The sequence below is a fragment of the Tetrao urogallus genome, assembly GCF_951394365.1.
Source record: "Tetrao urogallus genome assembly, chromosome: 4".
Lineage (NCBI taxonomy): Eukaryota > Metazoa > Chordata > Aves > Galliformes > Phasianidae > Tetrao > Tetrao urogallus.
Window position 1 is genome coordinate 13154376 of NC_136817.1, and position 26483 is coordinate 13180858.

At 36.4% G+C, this 26483-nt stretch overlaps 1 protein-coding gene across 2 annotated transcripts in view; it reads left to right on the forward strand.

Moving 5' to 3' along the window:
- The window catches only part of DCLK2 (doublecortin like kinase 2), a gene marked incomplete at both ends in the record, with an annotated part of 76979 nt that overhangs the window by 31649 nt on the left and 18847 nt on the right, over positions 1 to 26483 (forward strand). The window contains 7 exons of one of the 2 annotated variants that reach the window (XM_079535099.1): positions 9087 to 9189; positions 11007 to 11108; positions 12386 to 12436; positions 14785 to 14879; positions 21832 to 21904; positions 22574 to 22682; positions 26402 to 26459. In XM_079535099.1, the coding sequence (XP_079391225.1) occupies positions 9087 to 9189; positions 11007 to 11108; positions 12386 to 12436; positions 14785 to 14879; positions 21832 to 21904; positions 22574 to 22682; positions 26402 to 26459 (591 nt within the window). The remainder of the gene's footprint in view (positions 1 to 9086; positions 9190 to 11006; positions 11109 to 12385; positions 12437 to 14784; positions 14880 to 21831; positions 21905 to 22573; positions 22683 to 26401; positions 26460 to 26483) is intronic. The other variant, XM_079535100.1, reaches the window with a different exon arrangement.

Consider the following 26483-nt stretch of genomic DNA (forward strand, 5'->3'; position numbering starts at 1 on the left):
TGATCAGATATGTTCATGTAGATAAGAATTAGGACTCCTGCGGTGAATTTGCCAAAAGTAGCTGGGCTTGCGTTCTAATTCTGAATACTAAATCAGTCGATCACTGACAGGGCCCCACAGAGACCTGATTGGCACACACAGTGAAACTCTACCCAGAGCTAGTAAAAACAACATATGTTCCCAGAAGCTGCTTAGGAAGCTCTTTAAGCACTGGTGAATATCTATGAAAGCTTTAGACTTTGAGAGTAGAAACAAGGACAGCAGTAACCTCATAGTGAAGGAGCAGTGGCAGAACTATACTCCTGCAATAGCAACTAAATGGGTTAAGGCTAATACTTCTTAAACGAGTGTAGGAGTGGTTGAAATTCAGACCGAAACTCCAGTGCATACAGAAATTCTCTCAATGGGAGAAACTGCAGGAGGAGAATGAGTATAAAGTGAATCTACAGTAATATGTATCACACATATCTAATATGTGAGATTCAGGGATAGTATTCTGACACGTCTTTGTGAAATTCCTGCTTGCTGCTTTTACAGTCTGTATTATTTCAGGACTGTGGTGCTATTTCAGCATTTGAAGGGAATGTCAGAAATCATCACTGAAGAAGCATTTCTGCTTTTGCAGAGCATCGGATGATCATGGCCAGAGGAAGAAGAGAATGACAATTTTTTTTTGCTAAATATTAGTCAAAAGAGAAAATTCATTTTTTTAACGCTTTTTCAGGATCAGACAACTGATAAGTTGAACCATGCATGTAATGAAAGTTAGCAGAAAGCAAATAGATTAATCATATTATATGCTTCTTAAATTAGGACCCTGCTTATCTTTTGGAGATAAAAGGAAAAAAATCTTGACCTGACTACAGAAAACTGTAGGAATGGTATTAGTGCCATGTGTATGTGCAATAGGAAATAGGTGGTAATGACAGCCTTGCCACAGTGTTACTTACGCAGTGTCTGCTCCTGATGGGCTGCTAAGTAGCACTTCCTGGCACTGCTGCTAGTTGCAAAGTGTGTTTGTGATTTTGAGACAGCCCTATGCTCCTTTTATACCAAGGTACTGCAAGGTGACTCTACTGTATGGTGTGCATTTCTGTGCAGTTGCATACTCAAATGCAAGCTGTGCACTGGTCTTGTACTACATACCTCCCTTCTGCGTGGAGCAGGCGTGAACTTACACTACGTTTCAGTCCCAGAAGGATCATTTTATAGAGAAGAGGTGTAATTGCAGGATGACTTTAAGTTGGCTGAAATATGAACAGCAGTGAACTGGCAGCAGCTCGGTCTCCGTTGCTGGTGGTGTGACCCAGAATGCTTATATTTTGGCTTATGCAAAGCTTTATGCTAGAGCACTGCTACCTTGGATTTGAGCAGAATCACATTTAGAAATTGCATGTAGATTTGTATTTCTGGAAAGCAAATGTTTGTTTTGGGTGAAATACCAGTGAAACGAATAGATCTTTATAGGCACACAGATAGAGCTTTTTGAAATTTTTGCATTTCTTTCCTCAGACTGATAACTACTCACACTACAAATTTCCATTACTTCCGATGTTTAAGATGTTTAAGCAAGCAGAAAGAGGGAAGGGAAAGCTGTGAGTGATGCTTTCTTCTGAGTCATCATTGAAATGTAACGTTTATCAATGTTGTGTACACCTCTGTCTGTATGGATAAATTAGTGCACCTGTATCTTAGTATTTGTTTAACTAGTTTATGGATTATTTTAAGTGTGTACGGGGATACCATGGTAATGCTGTATAGAATCCTGTTAATTCTTTTTCTAAGGAGAAATCTGAGTGAGAAAAAAACATCTGATCATCAATCCTATTTGTGAAATAAGTTTGTCTTTTATTTAGTAACCTTGCTTTTGTTTTAGATTATTTAAAGACATTATTTTTCAGAAACATAAAGTATGCTTATATGGATATTATTTATGTCTTTGAATTCCTTTTCAAACACCAAGCATGTTTCAGCCTTATACTTTAGACTTTAGGTATAATTTCCCAGAAATATAACAAAATACCACCATCTCCAACCTCAGTACAATTTTTATCTAGTTATGGAATAAATTGAAAAGCTATTGCAAATATACTTTTCAGATCTTTATGAAATCATCTTATGTCTGCTTAGTCTTGGTTAGGACGTTGTTTTGTTTTCGTGGAGAAAGGAAAATGAGGGAAGTTTGAAGGGTTTTTTTTGTTGTGCAAATTAATCTTTGTAAAAGTAATGAAAAAAACCTGCAATCTGAGGATATCCAAATCTTATGTGTTACACTTAGGTGTTTCCACCATTTGCAGCAACAGGTGCTACAGATGCTTTTTGAGCCAAACTGAGCAGCTTGAATCAGCCTCTTTAAACCAGAACAGAGCAAAGAGCAAAGTCATATAGAACTGTGGCTCAGATTCAGGCAGACTGAGCTGAACCTTGATTAATTCCACATGTTGGCAGCTGTAATAGGAACATCTTGAGAAATGCCAGAGAGGTGTTGCAGCCAGAGCAGCTCCCACTCAGTTCCACGCAAAGTAAAATGTGTAGTTTCACTTCGGTTGATTTTAGGACCTGAAGACAAGGTCTGCTCACAAACAGTGGAAGTTTAGCATTGTAGCAGATTATAGCTGTGTGTCCCAGCAGCTCTTCTCATCTAAAAAGTCAAAGGAGCAGAAGTGAATTTCATTCTTCCAAATCCTCTGTAATACGTAGTACGTGAATTCCATGTTTGTCAAGTAAGGTGATTCTCGCTAAGGGCACTACTGACTTCTTCAGTAGTGCAGAGGAGCTGGTACTGTGGAACAAACAATGTAGCTTATAATTTAACTGCATTTGTTTCACTGAATCCATATTTTACTAAACTAAGCCAGCTGTCTGGTCTTAGGTCTGCTTTTTCTTTTAAAATTCTTTCTTAATACAAGTGGCTTTTATTTTTAGACTAGCTACTCGGAACTAAGATGGAAGGTTAGCTGTATGAAGTCAGGTGCTATTTTTGGTTCCGCATTAGTCTTTCCAGTTGTGCCACTAAAGGAAAGAATCTGTTATGCTGACTTATTTGAACTGCTGTGATTAATGCCTCTGTGGGCAAAGATATAATTCTGTCGACTGAAAATGCTGTGTTTTCTTCTTCAGACAAAAAACTGGATTACAGTCATGAGTTTAACATTAGTTAATTCTGCTTCCAGTTTCCAATTATTTCCAAGTTTAGTATGGTTTTGTTTGTGTTACTCTTTGAATTGAGAAGTGGGGTTTTGAACTTCACTATCACATAATACACAGAAACAATCAACTCCTTTTTCAAGTACTGGATAATACTAAGAGAAAGGTTGCTCCAGGATATTTTTTGTTACAGAGAATGATGACATGTTTTGTATGGTGTGAGAGAAAACTATTCAAAATGTACAGAATTTTAGTCCCTCTCTACTGTAATTGTTCCTATATCTAAATAGCTGCACATAATTAGTGCAACATTTGAAATACTGTTTTGCAGAAAGAGGTCAGGCCTTCTGTTTGGACAACCAGTGAGTGGGCCTTGCCAAAAAGTTCTACAGTACTGAAAGATACATGATAGGAGCACACATATTGTGCATATTTCTAGAGCATATTTTTCTGGCAGTCATTTCCTTTGCAGAGAAGTTGATCTGTCTGTTTGAAATGCACCCAACTGCAATCTCCCATTTCCACATGTATTCGTTTTCTGAATTCAACTCTAGAGAAATTGAAAAATAGATGCAAAAACCTGTTTATATTTAAAATTAAACTAAAATGTGGTATGTGCTGTATTCTGTCATCTGTTCCACATAGCTGTATGAGTTCTGGTGCCCTGACCAGTCTGTTTATGCAGTCTTTCTGCATTGTCATACTGTATTAGGCGTTTCCTGGGCTTACTGCCAAACTTTTTCCATTTACAAGGCAGCAGGCAAATACTTAACATTTGTTTTCTTTCTTACTCTTCAGATTCCCTGTAGGACAGAAGGATTTTGTCTCCTTCATTTTCACTGCTGTTCCTCATCACAGGATATCTGTGAAAGAAGGTTCATTTTCTGATTATGACTCTAAAAATGTGTCACAGTCCATGATTAAATAGTCATTTAGAAAGTTGGCCTGGAAGCATTATTCTTCTTTTCTTACAGGTTTTTTTCCAATTTTTTTCCCCCATTTTTCCTGAATAGGGTAACAAGCTGTCTTTCAATATTTACAATGTTATTTTTTAAATATACCTGTATATTCAAGAAACTTAATTATTTTCTAGCTGTCTATTGAACTTCATGAAAGAAAAGTTAATCAGACAATATCTTGTTCTAGCCTAGAAATCAGACTATAACTTATAGCTTTATGGAAATGTACAGCAGCTTAGTGAGGGGATACTACTTCATCCATCCATAGAGAGAAAGGAGATGTTTCACAAACTGGTTAACTGAGATTGTTAGGATGGTGTTAGAGTATCTAAATAATTGATAAAAGTAAAACATTTTTAAAAATATTCTTTATTTTGTTCAGAAATGTAGGAGATTATTATAAAGGAAAGTCTTTGAATTTCAAAGTAAATTTGCTGGTTTCAAAGTCACCAACATGCACAGACGTGTAACAAATCAGGTAATGAACTTTTTCATTTTATAACAGCTGTTAGTTTTGCATTCTTTCTGTGCGACTTGACCTAGTTAAGCCTCAAAGATAGCAAGTGCTTCTTCTCTATACCAGCAAGAATTTTATTATTCTACCTTAGATTCCAAATTTACCACATATTTAGTCTAGCAGTGTTTTTGTTGTTATTCCTGTGTACTCTAATGTGGGCTTCCATGCTTGTCTGGCTCTTGCACAATTTATTTTTCACCTGTTTCTAATTCACTTAGCGTGGTTGCCCTTGACACTGTAATTTCTGCCAAGTGAACATGTTGTTAATTAAAAAGAATACTGGCAATTCCAGTGTTTTTTGGTTTTTTGTTTTTTTAAGAAGGGTATATCAAGGATTCACTGGTTTATTACTTATCTTTGTATGTGTCTTCCAGGATATGTCCTGGCTACTGATTTGGCTGCTCTCTCATGGTTTACTGAAGACCTGTCAGGAAATGTGTTTCGGTATAAACAGGCAAATAGCTGCCTTAAGCTTGTGCTGAACCCTTTTGTTCTGGTCTCAATTTGAGTAGTGAAGGACACTGATGATTTAGTAAGTAGTTAAGAATAATGATTAAACACATCCATCTCTTTTGGCTTGGTCAAATTGTTCTGAGGCAGTGCAGAGACACAGAGGAAGTTCCAAGGTAAGAAAATCTGTGTTAAAATCACAGTACTCAGTAGGAAGGGGTGGGACTGCCCTTTTTACCTTCCTCTTTGAGTTTCGGAGGATGCTCAGAGGAAGCTCTTCCTTTTCAAAGTTAAGTCTGCCCTTGCTGGTGATGGATCTGAAATAGAAAATGGCCAACTCCCCTATTTCTGTAGGACTGCTTTCCTTGTACTTTGCTCTTTAGGACATGGACAAACCCTTGAACCTCAGCAATGCTAACTTTGTTTGAAAAAAGGGAAACAAAAATGATGATTACAAAGCTAGCCTGTCTGGTAAAATAGACAAATATTTTACTTTTGCTTACTCAGAAAAAAAAGTTGCAAAGGGCAAAACTGCAGGACAGCAAGCTGTGATCTGGTCCAGTCAAAGATGAGTAGCATTTCTTGGGAGAGAAGTGGAGACCTGTCAGACTGAAGGTAATAGCCTAGAGGTTATATCTAGTTCTGTCACAGTGACATTTAATATGTTATTATGTTTTTTGGTAGCAATTCATGGTGGGAAAAACAAACAAACAAAAAATGAAACAACACATTGCATTTTTTTAAGAGCTTCAGCCTTTAATGCTTGTCACTACTGCTGAGCTGAAAAACACATCCACAAATCCAGCTTTACTTGGCATATCATTTCTCTTAGTTTTTCTTTTGCCTTGTATTTTATGAACTTCCTTTTTCAAATATTTATAACACATCCTGTTTTCCTGAAGTCAGTAAATACAATTTTTTTTTCTTTATTGTTTAAAAAGAAATGAAAATAATCTTGTCTATCTTTTTCAGTTTGGATGTTGTAGTTCAATTTCCGTCTGATATGGGGATTTTGTTATCCCAAGCAGATTTCCCCAGACACAGGGTGTGGTTCTGCAGACTTAAACTGAACAGTCCTGTTGCTGTTATTTAAATTCAATCAGCCATGCTAAATTGAATCAGTCCATTTCTCTTTACAGCTCATCATTCTATGTTTAGGATGAAACATAGCTGTGCAGCTGGAATAAATAACAATTTATTCAGTGAACTCTTGGCTGGAAGGTGTTGATACTGATCTGCTGTGTGGTGTTTTTTTTAATTTGTCACTAATTGTATTATCTGTATTTCAAAGTTACATCACAAGTGTATGTGCTAAAAGCTTGAATTTGTTTGTACTAGAACATGAAACTAGTTAAAACCCCCAGGTAATAATTAAGGAACACAATACTATTCACTTCAGCATGTTAATTTCTTTCTATTCAACATAACTGCATTTGAGACGACTGGATACCTTAAGGATATCTTCTCTTTGTGAGCTGTTGGGCTGTTATTTGGCACGAATAAAGTAAAAACAGCATTGTCATAGTCTGTGGATGAAGAGGTCAAATACTGTTATGCTTTACATCCAGTTTTGCTACGTCAAGAGCAGTATAGTTGGCTAGGCCTTCCACTCTGGTTGCCAGTCATTGCTTCCTGCCCATTACTTGTTCTCCTGGCTCACACTGTGACACTGGATGCTTCGACATGGCTTGAATGCTACTGGTGTAACACTATTTCTCCCATGGAGATGTATACCATTTCTTTATGAAATAGCCAGGAAAGGAAAAGATAGATGGTACTTATGTCAATTTCTACTATGAATTCTTGTGTGAGGAAACTATACATAAGTCTATGGAAATAAATACCTTTTTTTTTTTTTTTTTAAGGTGCACTTTCAAGGCTATTCCACTCATCTTTTGTGCACAGATCATTGTAGATTCATTGGTGTGTAGAACTGCTCTATAAACAGCAAAAGGATGATACCACGCATGATATCATACGTACATCTCCATGTATTTCTCACAATCTGACATAAGACACATCATTCTGTCCTCTCCAGCTTACAGCTTGGATATTACTCTGGATGTGTTAAGGAGTCAGGAAGAAGCTTCATATTAGAACCAGATTCATTTTAGTACAGCATTTAAATGTAACCAGCTCAAAACAGCACTACAATGGCACTAGAGGCACAAGCAAACAAGTGATGGGTGTACAGCCTGTGGGAGCGGCCCCCACTTTGGGACTTGGGATGTGAGCTTGTGCTTCACAGACAGCTTCTTTCTCTTTGCAGTGGTGCATCCTGGATGACTATTCTGAACGCTTTCTCATAGCTTTTCTTATAATGGTGGGTTTGAGTTGGCTGTTGAGTTCTCTGCCCTCCTACTCCTTGCAGGTGGGAAGGATATTTGGTCTTTTTTTTCCTAAAGCTTGCTTTTGCTTCAGTGGTGAGGCTTCTGGCAAAAGAAAGAAAAAAATCTGAAATCTCTGGAAATGGCAATGTTCAGTTATTAATAGAGAGGATTATTAAGTAGAGGGGATGTTAGCATGTTAGCAAGACTCTGAAATTTGTACAGCCTTTTGAATCAAGTTGTTACTGCCTCTTTGGCAGCAATTTCAAGTGCAGCTTAAAATGTCTCCAGGCAGTGTGACTAGATTATTGTCAAGACGGTAGGACAAAAAGAAAAGGATTTCGTTAGTGGCTGGAATCCTTTGTCTCCCTAACACAGTGAAAGAAATACTCGATACTGCAAGTGGCACAGCATGAGGACGGTACTGGAGGGGCACCTGCTGCTGCTCTGGGTGAGCTGCCATGACAACTGTGCTGCTTCTGGCTGCCTGGTCTCTTCTTGCAGAGCACACAGGGTCATTGGTATTCTGAGTGCTGCCTGCTGCAGGCAGCAGCAAGCCCTCCCTCCAGATATGCCAGTATTTGCCATTATCACCCTGGGTAAAATATGCAAATGGTGCTGACAGGTAGCTGGAAAGGAGAAATACCCGTTTCCCTAGAAACAATTATTTGTTTTACCTGGTTAATTAAATGGTTTTACCAAATAGTTCCACCTTTCCTAGCTTCTGCCTGTTTTTTATTCCCAAATCTCATTCAGGGTATGCAATGTCAAAAAAGAATGTTAAAAATAATAGAGAAGGGGTGGGGAAGGTTGGGAGTGGGAGAGGATGTAAAGCAATTACACAGGAAAATGCTGATCAGATTAGTTTTAAGAATTATCTTGCTACCTATAATCTTCTTTTTTTTTTTTTTTTTTTTTTTTTCTTAGAGTGAATTAAAAGCAGTTCAGTGAGATTTATTTTGTGGCATTATTGGTTTTAATTTGTTCTAAATTAGATATTTACTCCTACACAAACTGATTTCTTGAGGCTTAGTTGCTTTTTTGTTCTTATTTTTTCCATGATCTTTAGTTTTCTCTCTTTAAAGAAAGTCTAAAGCATTTGTCCTTTTTAAAGCCTCATCTTTCTTGAAATAGATTGTAACAATAGTACTTTAACAGTTAAAAACAGAATGAGCTGTGAAAGGCATGGAAGGAACTCTGTATTTTGTTTTTTTCTGGAATTCCTTTTAAGAAAAGGGACAAGTGGTGGTTTGGTTTGATGTGACATTTAAAGATGAAAACTAAATACATTAGAGCATTAAGAAAAATATTACAGAAGCAAAAATTTGAACAGAGTTTTCTCACAAGCCATTAGTGCAAGAATACCAGAAGCTTTAATGCTACTTACCAGTAGGGTTTCTAGCTGCAAAGCCATTACCATGCACATATAGGCAAAAGTACAGGTAGAAGAAGTACAAGAGGAGCATGTCTTGGAGGTAAGGGGCAGTAAGTATTTACATTCTTGACTGTGAGTGTTCCTGCACATGAGGAATAGCTAAAGTACTTGAGAACTACAATGACTGTTATTATAGAAGAACATTAGAGTAAAAAGGAGTACACAAACTTAATGAGTTGCTGACTAACGGAAGATTTACCATTTGAAAATGCTACATTTGTTTATTTTACCCTGTATGTTTTGCCATTAAGGTGACATGCTTGCAGGACTTCTTTGGAGATGATGATGTCTTCATTGCATGTGGACCTGAAAAATACCGGTATGCTCAGGATGACTTCGTTTTGGATCACAGTGGTAAGACTGCATTTCCTGAACCCACTAGAAACAAATTCATTGAGGTCTTTCCTAACCTCTGGTCAATCCTCAAGAGCTATATGATATAGGAAAATATGTGTTGGAATATATTTCCATATCACTTAAAGCATTTTTCCCAACCCATCATCTATATCTGTACATCATTAAAATCCACCAACAAACATGATCTGTTTTCTTAGGAAACAAATCCTGTCCTTAAACTTGCCTGGAAAACAGCATTTTTAAAAAAGTTCACTTACATTTCTAGTATAAGTGTAATTTCTAAAATTGCATTTTAAAAGGTTCACTTACATTTCTAGTGTTTCTAAAGCCAGTTACAAACATTTTCTTTTGACAACTGCGGACTACAAGATGGTCTCCATGTTATTGTCTTCATGTGAGTTTTGAAAAATCTTATACATAACTGCTAATTGCATGTCTCAGATTGTCCTGATAAACAATTCATATTTCATTCTTGAATGCTGTAGACCAAATGTTGTGCTTGGTTATATTGTGAAAGTTTTGTGGGTAACAATAATTGCCCTGGCAAGAATCATCAGATTATTTGAGGTTCACTTTGGATTGTGTATTTATGCTGTTTTTTCTAATTGCTATAAACAGTCTAATTTGATTACAAAATCTTCTATTATATTAAGTAATATAGTTATATGCCTAACCACAGTGTTTTATACACCTGAATGCGTTGGCAAATTCAGCTCTCTCCCATTCTACTGTTATTGCTGCTCTTCTAGAACTACCAGAGTATGTTGATTCAAATAAATGGTAATTTTTACATACGGTTTTAAACTAGCTGAGGTCCAGTTGTATTCTTGTGCAGCCATAAGAGAACATGACCATATTACCTCACACTGCAAATTCTAGTCTGGACAAAAATATAAATACCCTTGATTAAAAGTTTGCTTTTCCCATACTAACATGTGCAGACTAACCATGCTGATTTCCTTACTGAGAAACTAGAAACTGAGGGTTTCTTTCTCGCTTGGTCTCTTCACCATCAGTGGGCCTTGCTTTGTATAATACTTTTGGAGGACTTCATAGATAAATAGATAAAAGCAATTTCAGTACAGAGTGGATCATGGCTGGGGCATACAGCTCTACATATCATTTTTGATGATGACTTGATAGCATAGTCATGGCATTGCCATTACAGTGATGAATAACAGGGACAAAATTAAGAAGGAAAACGATATGATTACATGGGGAGAGATTTGCAATAGATGCTAACTGTAGGAATTTAAATTTTTCAAAAATGTCAATACATGTATGATTATTTACTCCTTTCCTATTTGGGTTGTCCTTTATTTCATGATATATAGTTGATGGTAAATTACAGTAATCTGTTGTCTCAGCATTTTGGAAGCAATAGGCATTTTTCACCTCTTCAAAAATTGTTCACAACATCAGTTTCTTGCAAAAGAAGGTAAAAGAAGCTTGCTGTGCATTTACCCTACATGAAGTTGCCATTTCAGCACACAGAATTTACTGAACTATCTACTACTACTGAACATTGTCATTGACTGACTTCAATCATTTGGCCACGCATAGGTACAAACTTGAATAATGATCATAATCCAAGTTCAAGACTTTGAATATGACATGTGGAATGTTACATAAAGCATTTGGCTCAAAAAATTTTTTATGATGTGTGGGTTAAGTCCTGAGATTGCTTCATTTGGCTTGGCAAGCGTATCGGGAAAATACTGATGTTTTTTTCTGGATAATAAACAGCAACTGCAGGGTTTGCAGAAAGCTGGTACACTGGATTGTGTTTGAAATTCCACCTGCTTGGTTTGCAGAATGCCGTGTTATGAAATCGTCTTACTCCCGATCATCTGGCATGAGGTATTCAGGGTCCAAAAGTCCAGGACCTTCACGTCGAAGCAAATCACCTGCATCAGGTACAACTTCTAGGATGAGCACATAAAATGCACTCAAGCAGTTGCTTAAGGGGTTAAAAAACCAATGGCTCTTTGTGAAATACAAATGGTATGCTTTCTTTCCTGATAAAAATGTTTTACCTGTTTCTCACATAGATTTAGAACTAGTTTATAATAAAACACACATTTATTTTTGAGTCCTGAGAAGAAATGTTGTTTCTATTTATTAATTAACAGGCACAAAAAGTTCGATTTTGAGAAGATTGGAATAATTTGTGCCAATAGTTTACCTGGGATATGCTTTCAGCATAGCAGTTAATTTGCTTGAAAACTTAACTATAGGATGGCTATGTGGTTGAATTGATGCTCATAGACTATAGCCTTAAATGTTTTGAATTCAGAAGCTTTTTCCTATGTAAACCAAATAATGTCAAAATACAGGATTTTGTTATTTGAAGCAAGTTTCGGAGCTATTCTGGAATATAATTACTCATTAACAGAGATTTTTTTTTCTTGTACTCTGTATAATTTCAAAGTAAGGTTCATGTGTATTTGACGGAAGCGTGACTGAATCCCATCTGTTCCAAACACTGAGTCTTTTATACAAATAAATAGAAAGGAGAATCTTGTTTTTCCTATTCTAGTTTTGCATTTAATTTTTAAATAAAATAAAACTCAATTGATTTCTTTCTCTCAGACCTGAAGAAGTAGTCCTGAAATCAAACCACTGAATATGTGAATATACAGTGCTCTGTTTCAGTTGTAATTATATGTGTGTAAGCTCCTGTGCCTGTATTCAAAACTACAATATGTTCCAAATTCTCACATCCATATCAATATTTATTGCTTAATAGATGCTGGATAAAGTCATTTTATGTCTGTGAGATCTTTAGAAGTGGAATATTTATCTTCTGTTTGCAAAGTTGATACATTTAACTGGAAAGCCTCAAATGGTGAGTTTCAGGAATGGCCTGTATTTCATACAGTCCTGTTAACTGCAGTCAGATTGCACAGGACATATATAGAATATATTCATTATCAATAGTGAATTTTAGGCAAAGTATTTAGAAATCAGCACTGCCATTTCCTAATTTATTTCTCCTTGGACACTTCCATTGGTTAGCTTAATCTGAAAATTTATCCAAAGTGTCTGCTGTTTATCCTTCTATTTACTTGTCTTTTTTTCTCATGTAATGTTATCTTTTTTTTTCCCCTTCTTTCTTTCATGCATGTTCAGAGCTGTTTAATAACTTTTCTCCTTAATGTCTTTTTCCTTTGTGTCAAATATATGAGTACAGTTAAGAAGGGTGGCCACTACTCCAGTGCTCATTCTTCAGCAAAATCCCCAGGTGAGCCATTACTGTTATGGCTGTATATCACTAGTGTGTCTCCTTCCTCTCCATTTCCACTTTCCTCTGCATCTGTGAGTATTTTTAAGATTGAAATGCACATTTTGCATTTACTGAGCCAGACCCATAATGCATCCATTATTCTTGTGAAAAGTAGGTCTTTGACTGAGATAATCTAAATGATGCTTTATAGTTGTTTGCTGGACATCTGCAACCATTGTTAATGTTAAATTAATCTTACTACAAGCAGAAAAGCATTCTGAGAAGCAGAATAGAAATGTTCAGGTAGTGGAAAAAAACAAGAGAGGCGCTGACAAGACAGGTGCAGAAACGTGTACCACACCTTTCTATTTGCAGCCTCTTGCTCTTCTTTTTTTCTTTTGGTGTTTTAGAACCAAGGCTGGAATGACAAGAAACCTCTTTCAACCTTCAGTTCCAAGTGAAAATTTTGCTGGTATTGCTCTGAAACACTAAATCTCTTTCAAGTAATTTATGTTTTCCTTAGCAAAGAAGTTGTGACTTTGGACCATATTAAAAGTGTTGACTTTTACCTTCACAATTTTAAAGGTATTCACAGGTTTTACAGTATTCAGCATTCCACTACAGTAAATTGTCACTTAGCGTGTACTAGTTAAGGAAAAACAGAGTAGATTTTTTTTTCTTTATGTTCAAGCTGCTTTTTCGGTGTAGAAAGAAAACTCAAAAGTACTTACACTTAGAAAATACTTAAGATTGCAAGTTTTGCATATACATGAAATAATCAGCAAATCAATTCAGCAAACAAGCTAAGTGCTAAAAATAAATACAGATTGCTTCTGTTTTCCAAGTTAAAAAAAAAAAAAAAAAAGAAAAAAAAAAAGTACTGCTGTCTGCAGGGGGGTTGGACTCAATCTCTAGAGGTCCCTTCCCACCCCTACAATTCTGTGATTCTGTGATCTACAGACATCCCTTTCAGATCCTTGGCAGAGTGTGCTACGTATTGTATAACAACAGAAGGAAAATAGTTGGAAGGAACCTCAGGAGGTCATTTAATCACACCCCTGGCTCAGAGTGCCACCACACTTGTCCAGCAAGCACAGAGCTGGAATACTGTGAGTGTATGGTGGGACATTCTTCCTTAAAAGAGGGAAGATTGTTAACTAGCCAAACTCTCAGGTACAGCTTAGCGGTTCTGCCATTGCTTAAAAGGGTGATAGTGACTTAGAGATGGAGATGACTTATGGTGTAGGCATCAATGGTTATGTTCAGGAAAGACTGTCTTATCTATGACTTTCATAAAAAAGAATTTGTGAAGAAACAAAATTGTTTTTCTTCTGTAGTAATAGTTGGTCTTTTTTTGTTCATGTACTTTACAGCTGGGAACTACTTCTAACAGCATTTACTAGCCCTTCTCATCTTCATATTTGCAAATTCCTTTCAAAACAACAAGGTGCTGACATGCTCAGTTCAAAGAAGTTTATGTAAAACAAAGTGATGAAAAGCAGCATATTTACAGATCTGCACGAGGGACATATGCTTCTAAATTCCTTTTACTTCTTTAAAAATGCACTTAAGCTGAAGTTACTTATCTATTGCTTGTGTGCAACCCTTGTTAAAGTCAAACTCAAAACTATGTTGAAATACTAAATATCTTTTGCAGAAAAAAATAAATTCTTAGTCCTGTAACTGGTTTGGGAATCAATTTAAAAAATTTCAAGACAGACTTATTCTATAGCTAAATATTTGTAGCTTAACATCACACATGAGAGATACAGTTATGAAGAACAAGAATTTCTGGAAGTTGCAGTGCAGTCAGCCTGGACTACTAACAGGTAGACTGCTGAAGCTGAAAAAAACGTATTTAGATTACACTCAAAAACAGCAAAAAAACCCACAACCAACAAACCATCAAAAATTGTGTTCTGCAGAATGTTATACCTGAAAAGTACTGTATTGATACGAAAGGGAGAAAAAGACAGCCTTGTGTTTCTGCTTATGAAAACTTCCTCTACCTATATTTTGTTGTGCTATATCACAGTAAATTATAGAATGTAAAGAGATTATGTCTATTATAAAAGCTCTCACACTTGCAAAGTACAGAGTTGACTTTTTAAAATTCTGAAAGAGCAATGTGATATTTGTGTATTCTCTTAAGCCCATATATAGCCACATGAGTTTTGGGTGAATAATTTTGTGGCATGTGATCACATAATTTATTCCTAATTGATGATGAGTCTGTTTTGATCTTTATGTACAGATTTGAGTGATATCTAGTCAGAAAGAGATATTACGTTTTAGAGCTAGTTAGGTGAGTTTGTTTGCTTGTTTTTAATCATCTTCCATTTGTCTGCTTGTATTACTTTTGTCAGTTAATGGAACACCAAGCAGTCAATTATCCACTCCAAAATCTACGAAGTCCTCCAGTTCTTCACCAACAAGCCCAGGCAGCTTTCGTGGACTCAAGGTAAGTATCAGATCCATAAAAATACTCTATTCTCTTATTAATTGGTGTATTACAGTAACACTGAATAATAGTTTTTTTTTAAAAAAAAGGTTATAATTCTATGGAGCAGCCTTGCTAGTATGAGGTTAAAGTCAAGGTTAGAGTGCAAGAGGGAGCTGATGTACGACTTCTGTATTTCATCTCGCAATCTTTGTGTCTTGTCACCATCTTTGCAGGGTGGTGAACTGAGCTTAAGGAAATCTGAAGATGTTGACTGTGGTTTGAATACGCCAATTAATCCTTCAGGTTTTGCACTGTTTTGTAGATGGCATAAATTCTCGGAGTAATTTATATCCCCTTAGCATATATTAATGTAGTATCCTCTTCAAAATAGTTTATCATCCTGCAGCACTGCTCAAAATTTCATCTAAAGCACCCTTCCTTCACCTGTGGCACAGAATTTCACTACTTAATGCAATCTCCTGCCAGAAAGCATGAGAGGGATTCCTTTGAGAGCTGCCTGAAATCTGGCAGACTTTTCTCTGTGTTGCACCAAGAGAATTCTCTGCCTCTTGTATAAAAGAATGGCAACATCTATAGTTCTTAGAGGCTGCTCGGAGTCTTTTACTTGGTAAAATTAAAGGAACGGTCTGGAGCACACAGCAGAGAATCATACTGCTGCATTTGTGCAGCTCTCCTTTCAAGGAGAATTTTCTTATGGAATCATGAATTGCAGCTTTTGTGGAAGCAGACTACATGGTTTTCTGTCTGATTATTCTGATCAAGTAATAGCTCCCTTTGGTGAGCACAACAGTTGTGAAGAGGCTGCAAAATTCTGTGGAGAACAGAACGTTGTCTGAATTAAGGGTCTGGCAAAAGAAGTGATTTGAATAGTATTTAGATCTGTTTTTTTGACATTCTAATTGTTACCACGTCTTTGTTTTGTGAAGAGTAATCTTTTCTCCAAATACTTGAGAAAAGACTTTGATTTCCATGTTAAATTTCAATATATTTTAGTGTTTGGCTCATTGAGACAATTCATATTGATGAGCTGTACCATTCCATAGCTGCTTTTTGTCCAAAGCAACATAGATTGATCTTTGTTTATAAAGCACTTTCAAGAGCTGCAATAGTTCAGATATTGAAAACTGTAACCGTGGTCTTAAATTCGTCTTGACAGCTCTTGTATAAATTTATGGTAAAGAATGCCAAAATTAGTGGACATGAGGCTCTCAGCTGCTCAGTGCAATACTTAACAAATGCTCGTTACTGAAATTACAAGTTTAGAAACTGGATAATCAGGCTTTTTTTTTTTCCTCTCAATACGGTGTTCAATAGATTAAAGCTCCATTAAGAAAGAGAGAATTCTGTTAGTTTTTCAAGCGTTTCTCTGTGAAGTGGATGTGTCCTGTTTTCCCTTCACTGTCAATTTTAATGAAGTAGACTGCTGTACCTTTTCATCTAGGAGTTTAATTGATGCTAGATATTAATGAGTCTTCCTGTCAAGTCATTCCTATATAACAAAAAAAAAAAAATAGCAACTATAAATGAATCATCTCAGACCTGATGTGTCACTGAAGTAGTGAGTATCCCTTATTTTATCCTATTGAGATGTATCTGCTCCAGCTGTGTTCCTGAGACTAAAGATAGGAAAAATTAGTGGGTGAATCTCAGGATAATTTCCAAAAGGATCAAGAACACTGTGCAATTTCCTGGTTATGTTCTAGTATTAATGACAGTTTCAGTGGCAAATATCAACATAAAAACAGTAACAGAGAAGCATTTTTAATGCAAAACAAGATTATTTTAAGAAACCCATTGCTATTACTCTAAGATTGATCTTGGCAAATCCAATGACAAAAACAGCAGGAAAGCACAGACCAATTTCAGTATTTTGAGATTACTGGTGCTCTCTATTATTGAAGAATTCCTTGTTGCTACAACTGCATCACTGCACAGACAAATAATCTGGTTTTCTGTGCTTATTTAAAGGTACCATGAACTGCAGCTGAATGAAAATGAGGATATAAATAAATACTGTGGCAGACAGCGAAGGTATAAAGAATATTTCTGAGGATTTTTTGGCTTTGGAAATGCAGTATTATAGCTGCCTTTTCCTTTAAAGTGGAGCCTTCTCAGTCCACAAGGATTCCTTCTGTTTGCACTGCTTTATAAGTACAAGTGCAGAATCTCCTTGTGGAAAACACTTCTGATGAACAGCTTATCTTCTAAGGGAAAGGTTTTACTTCTGTTCCTTTTTGACTCTCCAAATAGAGCACCCATATGCTATTAATTGTTCTCTGCACACATTAAGCCAATGTGCTCTACAACATTCCGATTTTGTAAAAGTGTTTGAAGATTTTTACTGGACTCTCAAATGATATTGAAGTCATCAGAATTTATGCTATGGCTGCAGAATAATAAACACTATACAATTCTCCTACAACCTTAAATAAATGCCTCTAGTCTAGTAAGTGAAAAATAAAGACACACCACAATGTTGCCTTTTGACTGTAACTGCATGAATAAATAATAGCACACATTAAAGAAGCAAGCAAAGTTGCGTACTACTTTCCTTTTGTCATTATGTTTTTAACCTCACAATCTGAGCTTTAACCTATTGCATTTAACCTATTGTAGAGGTTTGTTTCAAGGTAAGGATTTAGGTATAACAGATAACAGATAGGGGCATGAACTACATGGTTACTTGTTACTTGCACTTGGTTCTTACTGTGTGTTTATAGACCTGGATATGTAATGTCATAAAGGGTTCTTTGACTCCTAGCTCACCTGGTACATGTGTTACTAAGCATGACATGTATCATAAAATCATCAGAGACTATAGCATGTATGAGATTTTGAACAGTCGTGTTGTAATATCCTTACTTGGGTGTGTTTTGTTGTCTCTTACTGGAATCAAGTACTCTGAAGTCTTACCTTTTTTTTTTTTTTTTTTTTTCCTTAATAAAATTATACTTTGCAGTTGAGGCATTTCTTAGAATTGCAATTACGCTAAGTAGTAGTGTTTGAATTTGTCTTAAGTTACTTTTTTGACTTACTGAGCAAATGATCGAAGAGAAAGGGCATTAACACCCAATCCAGCAATTAAGTTAAGCACTTGCTTAATTTTAAGCTATTGATTAGTCCCTTTTACTTCAATGGGACAGTTAATTTACTTAAAGTTAAACATGTGCTTAAGTGATTTGAGAGATCAGTACCTATCTCCATCAAGGCAGTAATCGTAAGTATTGTATGCATGTTTGTCTGTTAGCAATGGCAATATTAGGGATATATGCAAGGAATTATCCAGCCTAGGCAACAGCAGTTCTGAGAGGAGTTCTTTAAGTGTTGCTTTTGGTAAATCTACAATTAAGTTTCTTTCTTGTTCATAGAGAAGATAAAAAGACTTGGCTATTCGGTGATGGGAAGAAAACCAATGTATTCAACTCTATGTTATCTCTGCCTTGGGTTCTATGAAAGCTTTACATAATATGGTGAAACTCAGAATCTCTTTAGGAGAAACAGTAAATCTTTGCACCGTTCTTCAGTGTTACCAGAGCAGTGCAACAAAATGTATTTATACTGTTTTTATCTTAGAGATTTGTTAGTATTGAGCATTGTAATAAAGCACTTATTTATACGTACAGCCATGTACACCAGACCAGGCAATTCGGTGACAGAAGTCTTCTGACAAGTGAAACAGACACAAAGACACCTTTAGGTGGGAAGCAGTAACACTGCAGAAAAAAAAAATGCTCTAGAAGGCACTGTCCCATATGGCTACCAAGAAGTTACTTATTGAATGTGGGGGGAAAAAAAAACAACACCAAAACATTTCTACAAACATTTGTATCATGGACAGTTTATCTAACCTGAGTGCAAAGGTTAGTCAATTAAGGTACCATTCTACTTCAGTAGAATGTGAAATTCAATCTGTGGATCCTTCCTGAGACTCTTGTTAGATGAAAAATAAAATCCCACCAGATGTACACTTATCTCAGATTACCTTCTTACTTTTTCCATCTTTTTATATAAACACAATTTTTCTGAGGTGTGGTAGCATTTTGACTCAAAAGACATATAAAAATCTTATGTACTGGGTGAGTAGCATTAACTGAAATGAAGACTGACAAGTTGCTATTTTTTTATCTCCCAAATCATAGACTCAGGCTCTGAAACAGATCTTCAGGGACCCTGGCCAGTCCCTCCTTACTTACCCATCACCTTATACTTGCATACTCATTTTACTTCATCTCTTGAATTCTGTGATGATTTAAAAGCTTTTGTGATTTTCAATTGATTTTTTTTTTTTCCTGGATACTTCAGATGTTGAAAGAAAAAAGAAAAAAGAAAAGAAAATCCTACTTTGATTATTTGGCTGTTATATGGTAGAAACAGGTGTCATACAATGAGGTAATAATATTGCCTTGGGTCTGAGTTTTCTATGACTTGCATATGAGAGAGAAGGTGGATTTATGTCCTGTGCACAGTGTAAGGAGAGCAGTACTGAAGGTGCTTACAGTGTAGACTAGAATACAGGAGGAGGAGTTGTTGCAAAGTTTAATCTGCATGGTGATCATAGATTCCATCTGTATTCAGTAGTGTATCAGTGTGCATCCTTTTCTCTTCTCTGTGCAAATCCAGCCATGACTACTGAACTAGGGATATCAATCGTGCAAGATACTCAAAATACCACAAATCTCTGGGTAGCTTAATGATTAGAAAATATCTTATTAATAATTGTTACTTAGCCATGAGTCACTTGCTATTAACTCACATCGCTTTCCCACCTTTTCTGTATAATCTAGTACATCATAGACAGCTGGAGAGTTTATGTCTACTCTGACACAGTAGGGAAAGACTAGACTGGTTTTGCCAATGAGGAACCAAGACCAGTAGACCCAGCTCCCAAAATACAGCTAAAGTGGGTTAGACCTCATCTCTAGAGCCATGAGGTAAATAATTATTGGCAGATATAAGGTTAAGTTGCTGTTTCAGGTTCTGATCAATCATCTCAGCTAGAACAGCAACATTAAAATTTTTCCTTTTCCTATTGTCTTAGCTTTTTGTGTCTTAGCTTTTTTCCTGCTCCTATCTGTTTCCTTCTTGTAAATACAGTGGTAAGAAGTTATGTGCCTAGTCATGCTCTGACCTGATTATAAGGATGAAGGAAGGTGGAAATGTGAGCTAGGTATTCGTTTGTATTTTCACTCATTCAAAAGCCCAAATGGATTACTGATGTTTTAGTGTGACTCGTGTCTAATATTTTGCAGGGATCTCTTCCGTTACCCCTGTTTCATACCTGAAGATGTGACTGATGGGATAGGAGACTGACTCATGATTTTGCATCAGTGTCATTTAAACTAAGTGTTCTTGTTCCTAATCCTTGCTAAACAAATAGCTCAGAAAAACTGTTACATTAACACAGTCTCATTTTAGGTTATTAGCAATGAGTAGTAGTAGTAGCTGCCTGGTTGCTGTTTGATGCTACTGCTATGCCAAATGCTAGTAAACAACAGAGGCTCTGCAAAATTAACTTGTACAGCTGTACAGTTGTACAGCTACCGTACCTTTAGCTGATCTGGCAGCTCAGCTGCCACTAGAAACTTAAGCATTCATTAGCATTTCATGAGCCTTTAGACAATATCCCTATCTGTCAGTTCAGTTTTTTCGTTGACAATAGTGTTAATGATTTAAAATATTCTGCAGTGTAACCAGACAATGTCAGCTAAATGGAAAATGCTGCATTTGGATTCCTGGTGTCATGCAAAGCCATTTCAACAGACACTGAGCTTAAGGCAGGGAAGCATTTTAATCCTTGATGTGGTGAGCAGTGAGAACTATTGTAATAGCCCACGAAGAAAACAAGGTATTGGAAATTCACAGAACAGCAAGAAAAACTACATAGAATGGGATGATATAATAATTTTATGTTTATTTTATTTTATACTTAATACTACTTACTGAATTATTAAACTACATTTAACTGTAGTGGGAGAAGTTATAAAAAACAGCAGCACGTAGAACAGATCAGTACCTTTTACTGTTCACTGCATTTGTTTGTACACCACCCCATTTCTAAATAAAAGTTGATTGCTCATTATGACAGGACAACTTCGAGTGGAACTGCGAGGGTTCAGATCAAGTTACCAATTAAGATGTTAGTGCAGCAAAAGCTGTTTTCATCACACATCATCCTTCAAAACCAGTTAGATGATTGTTTTTGCAAAGACATCTAACCTGTACTGTTAGTGGAGATCCTCAGTCTTGACATCCATAATAACCTAAAGTACAAACTCTTAAACTGCCAAGCAAATCTGGCTATCATAGAGGTTCTAGGCACCCTAAGACAAAATTATGTTGTTTAAATGTAAACTAGTAGAGTCATGAGAGCATTTCCACATTACCTTCTTAGCATGCTTCAGTGCTAATCGGAAGAGGGCATAGACTGACAGAGCTCAGCTGGGGAAACCTCTGGCAGTGCCAGCTGTGAAGTAGATGTGTTAGAAGAAGACCGCTGGATAGGTGTCGAGAGGTGGCTCTATCTGGGTTTGAATCTCTAGTTGACATGAACAGACATGTTACCCAGCATGCAGAGTGTATTGCAGCTATCTTATTCCATAGAATGAAGAGAGAATGTTTGTGCAGTGGGAGAGAATTTTCTTTGCTGCTAGCAGTTTTGCTAAAACGTGTTCAACTACTTCTATAAAGAGGAATATCAAGCTTGTGTCTTAAGTTTGGTGAAAAACAGTGTTTTATGTTAAGAAAGATGAGCTGTGAGAAAGCAAGAGTAAAAATAAAATGAGAGTGGAAAAGCAAACTGATGCTGTAGAGGTGTTTAATTTAGAGGTTTTTTTGTAAATTTTCTGTTGTTTTCTCTATATTTTTTCCTGACTCCTCCTTGCAGTTTCTTTATCATGATAAATAAGAAGATCTTACTTGCTTTAATTTCCTCCTCATGATTCAAATTTAGATTCCTCCTCATGGTGGATCATTGTCCAATGTGAATGGTGTACCTGAATCACTCCATTGCCAGAGTCCTGAAGGTAGGTCACCAACAATTAGTAAGCGCCCTTGCAAAAATTTTGCTGTAAATAAAAATTGGTTTAGCAATGTTAGATGTTAGCCTGCTGGTTTGTCAGTCACTGCTCCCGGATTTGTATCATCAGCAAACTTGCTGGGTGGGTGAATTGTATCCCTTCATCCAGGTAATCGATGAAGATTTTGAACAAGGCTAGATATGACAATGGCATAACCTGGTTTAGGCTAAATGAACAAACAACAAACAAAAACTTGAAGCAATTGGACTGGATGCTGCCTTTTATCATATAAAGAAAAATGCATTTTTACTTGCCGTTGTGATTTTTACATGTACTGTTGATGAATCTTTCTTTCATATATTCAAAAAAAGTGAAGACACTTCAGAAAAAGTATTTTGAGTTCAGAAAGCATTCTAACTGCATTCCTCACTTTTACAGTACATCCACCCTAAAGGTAATAGTTGACTTACATGCAAGAAAGGTCAAACAACTCTGTCTCATGCTGTTCATTCTTACGTTTGAGATTAAAAATAAGGGAATAAGCAGAGAGGAAAACAGCTTACACTTCCATTTTGTATCTGTGACTGTTTTAATTCTGTATCTACCTATGGGGAATATATTACACCCTGCTGACACCTCTCTTCACTTTGTGTTACTGACCTTGCTTTTCTGCAGGTGTGAATGGAAGCAAGTGCTCAGGGTCATCCACCATTCTTGAGAAGTATAAAGTCGGAAAGGTGATTGGTGATGGCAATTTTGCTGTTGTGAAGGAGTGCATAGAACGGTGAGCAAGGAGAACGTTCAGTAGTGACAACTGTTATTTTACTGGATAGAACCCCTGTGCATTAGCACGATTGCATAGGAAATGTGATGAGATGAAAGCAAAGGGCAGTTACAAAGAAATGCTTACACTTTAGGAGAACTAGACAAAGCAAAATACACAGAGCTTCCTATGTGTTATTCCACCAAAGGCATGTGAGAACAGCAGAGCAATGTAGCTTTTTAATCCCCAAAGCTGAAAGAGATATCACCTCTTAATGGAGGCTCTTAAGGAAACACTACAGACCTTCAAGAAACCCGTTCACACCACATGAGACTGTTGGAAATGACAGGAGATTTTTTGTGCTACCTCAAACACAGTCTTTCAGGAAGCCTCAGCAATTTTGCTGCTACGGGATCCTACTGCTTGCTGCTGACATCATTCTTCACAGCTTTTGGTATACTGTGAACAAAGTATTCTTAAAAGCATACAGCTAGCAGCAGATAGCCTGTGTGATTGGCTCCTTTCTGCTTGCTTGTTCAGTGGGGTAGCACAGTGTGGAGCCAAAGACCCTAACTCAGCCTTTTAATATTCCAGACTCTGAAATATTCTTGAGCCCAACTTCCCTGAGGGTAAGCAGGACACCTTTACAGACCTGTGCTGTATTACTGCTCATTCTCTGCAAGCTTTGTGTCATGCTTTGCTGCTGTTGTAAACAGAACAGATGATTTGACTGTCACTTTCTCAGTTTATGCCTTAGAACCACCATCTTTATCAATCTGAGAATTATGTCAGCTTCTTAAACATTAAGAAGAATCTCCAACTTGACTATAAGCACTGAGCAAATTCTATAAAATCCATAGCAGTTATCAATGTATTTGATCCACATCTGCTGGTTTACTTTAAATAAACATCATTTTGAACAAGAACATCTCATTCCAATCTTAGCAGATCATATATTCACACACTGGCATTCTTGCTAAGTCACGCAAATGACCCAAAAGGGTTGTGCAGTGAGGCTGAACATGCTGAACATATATGTATAAATTACAAACCCTACCTTTATGCACCCCTTTTTTTCCCCTCAAGAGATAGGTTCTTTGATACTGTATCTGTGTTCTTTCTTTTCTGAAAGTAGTATTGGTAGGTAATATGCAATACATCTAGTACTCTCTTTTGATTTACAGCAGATAAGAATGATCATTATTGTTAATACTTGATGACATACTAGCAACTAGGTTTATAAATTAACGAATAAAGACTTAGGTGACAGCTTCTAGAGATGCAATCTGATTACAGTATTGATACAGGAAAAATAAAAAATGGCTGAGTGATGAGTACACTCTGAATAATTTCGTGTTGCAAGAGCAGGGATTAGATAATGCTTCTATCAGTGTTAACGTCCAGACTCCATGGGCTTGATGTTTCCACCAGGAAACTGTGTTCCTGACAAGCAGTACCACATTACAGTGAAATCATTTCCCTAGCGCTTTAAACACCGCAGGTTCGTTACAAAAATTATAAGAAGGCAATAAAGCCAGGTGTGCTGAAAAAAGAATTTAAAGTCCATTTTGTTCTGCAAGAAGCCACACATAAGAGGCTTGAGAGAAACTAAATGCATTATGCTTCACAGCGTCCTCCCACATGCTCTAAAGCTGGCCACAAATCCTTTGTTAAATTGTGGAGCAAATAAAGTTTATAAAAGAAAGAAGGTTAAACTCATAAGATTGCATAATTTAATATTTTCAGAAATGACTACTATGCATTTTGGAAACGGCATGATTTCCACTGAAAATGGGAAAAGGGCTACTATGTCACTTCGGTTTCTAAATGTCATCTGTGTTTTTTGGGATGAGGGGACTGGGCTAGAAAGACAACCTTCACATTAAGAAAATAAAAATAAAAAGTCAAATTTAAGCTCAATTCCATCTTTATATTTAGTAAAGCATTATTAAATGAATTAAAAAAAAAATAATGCAATGGTTGCTGATAATAAGGAGAGAGGAAATACCAACTATAAATGCTTTTCATTTAATTTCTAGTAATTATTATACTTAATTTCTCATCATGTCATGTATGAACACTTTGGGTGTGGAGCCAGGAAGCCGTTACATCAGCTGTTCTACAAAATAAAATGGTCTCCTTTTCAAAGGGTGCCTATATGTCTATATATATGAAGACATGAGTCAACAGATGGATACTGACAGCTAGACAGAAGAATGCCAGCAACCTGTCAGACAATACTGGTCAATATGATAGGCAGTGATATCAACACACAAACTGCGTCTGCTATCCCTTGTACGTTCGTAGGTACTATACTATAGCATTTGCAGGAGGGATTTGAAGTTGCCTCATGAACTGGCTTTACAAATGTTAGCTCCTCGTTCAACACTGCACAAATGCTGAAGGTTTCCTAAGCGTGTTTTGCTGATCAGTTATTTGCAGACTTGCAGATAATGCACTTAATTTAGAATAACATAAATTGTGCTTTGAATTACGCTTTGTGTTCATAGTAGATTCTATGTCTGCTCATAAGAGGATAGCATTTCACAGATACCATTTAGATAACACTTCTATCTAAAGACTGGATCAGGTTGTAACTATGACAACCTAGCAGATACAGCTGCACTTTGAGAGCAGAGATTCTCTGCTGCGTTTTTTAAATAATGGATCATTTGAATGTGAAATGTTAACTCAGTTCCTTTTTTGTAAGGTAGCAATTTTGATTTGCTGTATATAATGCAAAAGTATAGTGAGAATTAACTTGTTAACTTAATAATGTACCTAATTTTTTCTTTTGTAATTGCCTGCAGTGATTTTATTATATATGCAGAACACCATTACATGTGGTGTTCTGAGGCACACGTAACACTAGGTACTAACACAAAAATGGGATAGTAGCAATAGGATTTTATGACACTTTGTTTTGGTTTTTAACTCCTCCTTACTATAATTAGTAATGTGATCTTTGATTAAAGGAAAAAAAAAAAAAAAGAAGGTAATTTATTTGTATTGCATTTTTCTTTCATTTTTTCCCCTTCTGAATAAAGGTAGAAGATTTTTATTATTGCTTAGAGGGATGAAAAGCAAAATAGAGCTCCTTCTTTTGGGGAGAATATCTACAAAAATAGTCACCCTTTTTACTTTGGATATAACCACACTCTAAAATGCCATGGCACTATAGATGATAGCTATAAAGTTCCATACACTCAGGGGATGAAAAAAAAAAAAAAGAAAAAAAGAATGAATGAAATATAAAATTATCTCCTAATAAATTCAGCAGGATTTTGGACTACTACATCATGAAACACAGGGTCTTAGCTCTACTGAATCCTACCATTTTTTTTTCCATGAGGCAATCACACTTTTTCCTCTCCTCACTTACACATAAATGAGCATGATTTTATCTTTAAAGCCTACCAGTTGAACAAAGCAAAGTGGAGAGCCCAAGACAAATTCTGCTCCTTGCAGTAAAGAGGTGAGAGGGAGTTGTGCTCGGTCACAGAAGAATGAGTTGCAGCTGGAGCCTAGGAATAACACATTAAGTGAATAGGGCTGTGGTAGTCAGGGAAACAGCAGGCACAAATGTTGCTGAGAAAATGAAAAACAAAATGAAGTCTGTTCTGTGCGTTTTTTCTCACCAGTCTCCATGGGTAAAAGCATTCCACTATGTATATTTTTATAGATAATGCCACATAATGCTGACTGATTTCTGATTAACATTTTCATATTTTTCTCACTAGATCCACAGGAAAGGAGTTTGCACTGAAGATTATAGACAAGGCTAAATGCTGCGGAAAGGTAGTGTGCAAAAATTTACATGTT